The following is a 3,797-nucleotide window of genomic DNA, read 5'->3' on the forward strand; positions in this document are numbered from 1 at the left end:
TTCACACATGCATGTACTTTTATACACTCGACGAAGAGAGTTCAATGAGGAGGGAGGACTGAATAGATACATCAAGTAAAATTAAATGATAAATGTAGTAAATATATGAAATAAAATAAATAACTTAAGTAAAATAAAAGATGCTGAGATGAAAGGAAACTGACTCTTGTGTGTTTTAAAGAGTGGACTGGAGATGAAGCGGTTACTGTACCTCACAGGACCCACGTGACACCCACTAACCCGCTGGTCCGGGTGTACTGGTTTTTAATGAACTGGTTCATGTTGGCGTAGGGGCAGCCTGTCAAGACCTGTGTTGACTAACTATGAAACACACACTTCAGTCGCTGAGCCTCTGACACATTCTTTAAAGGTTCTCTTTTAACGACTATGAACGGAACAGTTTACTGTAAAATATACATCCTGTTGGTGAGGCGGTGGTTGAGTCTGTCTCCAGCCTGAAGGACTGAGAGTTCAGTTCTGTCCCCTTATCTCATCATGGAGCACTTGAGTCTCTGACAGACATATTGAGCCGTTTATGAAAACTTTGCCTCAGGGAATGCATAATGCATAATCCACAATGCATTGCAACATGAGGTTAAACAAGAAGTTCCCAGTGGAGGCTTGGACGTAAAAAAAAAAAAAAAAAGAAGGTAAACAAAGAGACACGTGATAAAATAACTCTAAACACCTTTACACTACAACATTATGGATTAAAGATGGAACATGAAAACATATGAAAACATATAAAATACAATGTATTTTACATTATTTTAAATCAATAATAATTATAATATATATACATATATTATATATATACATATATATATACATATATTATATATATGACATAATTTTGATAATTTTTGATATATATGAAATAATAAGAAACATGCAGAGTATATACAAAGAGTATATGAATTCTTATTATTACAATTTATGAAATCGTAAATGTTCAATATTTGAAGAAATAATTCTAATATATAAATAAAAATAAAAAAATTCACACAGGTCGGAACGAACAAAACGTACACGGACCCGGAACCTGCTGAGGCCAAAAGCATTCTGACTGCGGGAAGATAAATACAAGTATACTTCCGGTGTCCGTTAAACGTACTTCCGGTTTAGATAGCGCTCTCCTGATAGCTGCTCGCAGCAAACGGCTCGCGCGCTTCTCTTGTCAAAGTCCCAGCAAGAGGTCCCGTTCCCCGCCATGTTGTTTTCTACACAACGGCAACGGGGCTCGGTCTCGTGTCGCTAACTGCCACCGAGGCGTGACGGTGTTCTGGGCTGTTATTTAGCCGGAATGCCCGCAGGACTACACAATATCGACTGAGGACTACAAAGATGGAGGATAAGGCGTTAGAAGTCTACGGTGAGAGGAACTCCCAGCAGGCCAGATGGTTCCTGCTGCAACTACTTTGATCTGATTTTAATGACGTGACGGAGTTAGCTGCTGGAGCCGAAGTTAAAATATGCGATTTATTGAATGGAGTTTGGTGAGAGTGAAGTAAATGACACATTTTAGACTACGTATATACAATAGAGGAATTATTGAATGGAGTTTGGTGATATTGGAGGTCTCTGGCTGCTCCAGTCATCATACATATGAAAGATCCTCGTAAACTTTTTTTCACCCTCAAGGGTTTTCCAGCAGTTACCAATGACTTCCTAGTTTTACAAACGACGTCTCCGTTCTTCCACCAGACGTGATCCGATCCATCCGCGACCCGGAGAAGCCCAGCACCCTGGAGGAGCTGGACGTGGTGACGGAGAAATGTGTGGAGGTCCGCGAGCTCGGGGAAGAAGAGTACCTCATCGTCATCAAGTTCTCTCCCACCGTCCCTCACTGCTCTCTGGCCACTCTCATCGGTGAGTCTGACAACAACAGAAAACACATCTTTAACTTCACGTTGTGGCCTTTACTCCACTTTCACCAAACTCCATTAAGAAACTATGTGTTTTAGTCTGGTTCCAGGACTATTATGTTCTTAATACTCCACTCTCACCAAACTCCATTCAATAAATCCTATATTGGGTTTGATGCATCGGATCCTGTCACATTGTGAAACTCACGATAGCCTCTGCTGACACCTAGTGGCGGACGAAGGCAACAACACCACAACGCTCAGCAGCTTACAACATGAAGCAATTTGACGTCATTATCATCTAATGAACGCAGATTTAAGTGTTTATTAATGCATTTTTAAACGGTTGTAACTACGTAAGTAATGAGACTAAATGGTAATAAACTTTAATAATATTTAATATGTTTTTTTAGACAATATAACGTCTCACTCGTGCCTGTTCACAAATACATTATTGTTTAGTGAGACAATTAAATGTTTATATGCTGCTAATAATGTTACAGGAAGGGACTTCTATTAAATTGTTACAGAATATATAATTCCGATATGTCAGAAGTTGTGACTGAGGAAATGTATAGCTCTTAAAAATATATATAAGAAATACAATGATGCTGACTTCCTGTTGCAGCTCTTTATTTGACACTGAAGAGACTGGTTCACATCCCCTGGACTGGGATTCAAAACCCCGTCTTCCCCTCTGTTCCTGACCGGTTCCTCCATTTGTCTTTGTGTCCGCAGGCCTCTGCTTACAAGTAAAGCTGCAGCGCTGTTTGCCCTTCAAACACAAGGTGAGGAGAGAGAATGCAACTTTAACACATGAAGCATAGACTTCTATACAACCAGAGGAGTTGCCCCCTGGTGGTCAGGAGAAAGAATAATGTAAATAAAACACAAAGAAGCGGTTTAACACATTTTTCTTTCTCTTTCAGCTGGAAATTTACATTTCAGAGGGAACGCATTCGACTGAAGAAGATAGTAAGTTACTCAATTAAGTTTAAAGATGATTAATACTTAGTTATGTTTATTAAAGATGATTAATACTTCATTAGTAACGTTATCTGGTCAATGTTTGTGTCTCAGTCAACAAGCAGATCAACGATAAGGAGCGCGTGGCGGCCGCCATGGAGAACCCCAACCTGAGGGAGATCGTGGAGCAGTGCGTCACCGAGCCCGACGACTGACGAAAGCTTCGTCCACTGAATAGAAGCTCCACCCACTGATGGGAAGCTCCGCCCACTCTGATGGGAGGTTATATTCTGCATCAGGAACACTGAGCGGTGGATGGAAGTCGGGGTGGACGCTGATGAGGACCAGGTTTTTTTTTCCAGTCTGCGTCCTCATCACTTGATTGTCAAAATGGAGGACAATCTTTTTTTTGTTGTTCTATATATCCTTTTTGTTCTGTGAATGTAAATGATCATTAGTTTGTTTGTGATGAAAAAAAAACTTTACATCTTGTTCTATTAAGAAGTCTATGCTTCGTGTGTTGAAGCTGCATTCTCTCTGCTGACCACTAGGGGGGCGACACCTCTGGTTGTATAGAAGTCCATGCTTAATGTGTTGTGATGAGACTTTGCAGTGTGAGAAGGAAACCCAGATCTTTTAGAGGTGATTATTTTTTAATTAAAAAAAGCTGCTTTGAGTCGTTTTGTCTTCGACTGCCTCTTTTAAGGCCGTTCTTTACCCATAAATATTATTATTATTGTCATTACTGTGAGCTTAGCCTCGTTCCTTTAAGAGATGCACTGCACTGTTACACATGAAGCTCAGCAGAATAATGAACAATGAGGCCTCTCAGACTACACTGAGTTGTAATGATGCAGGTCCACCTAATGGGGGCGCTGCTGGCCTGAATCATCACCACACATCTTCATACATTCACATGACCAGAGTGTTTCAGCCTCCACAGGACACGCCCTCGGAGAGAGGAGA

At 40.7% G+C, this 3,797-nt stretch overlaps 1 protein-coding gene across 1 annotated transcript; it reads left to right on the forward strand.

Moving 5' to 3' along the window:
- The first annotated feature begins 1,109 nt into the window (after positions 1 to 1,109).
- ciao2a (cytosolic iron-sulfur assembly component 2A) lies at positions 1,110 to 3,507 on the forward strand. Its single transcript, XM_068603887.1, has 5 exons — positions 1,110 to 1,372; positions 1,705 to 1,869; positions 2,604 to 2,653; positions 2,795 to 2,840; positions 2,946 to 3,507. Exons 1-5 carry the CDS (start codon positions 1,345 to 1,347, stop codon positions 3,044 to 3,046), a joined length of 390 nt encoding a protein of 129 aa, XP_068459988.1. The 5' UTR covers positions 1,110 to 1,344; the 3' UTR covers positions 3,047 to 3,507.
- The last annotated feature ends 290 nt before the right edge of the window (positions 3,508 to 3,797 follow it).

This window comes from Clinocottus analis, unplaced genomic scaffold (genome assembly GCF_023055335.1).
Source record: "Clinocottus analis isolate CAN_PGR_092001 unplaced genomic scaffold, fCliAna1.0.p SCAF_6, whole genome shotgun sequence".
Lineage (NCBI taxonomy): Eukaryota > Metazoa > Chordata > Actinopteri > Perciformes > Cottidae > Clinocottus > Clinocottus analis.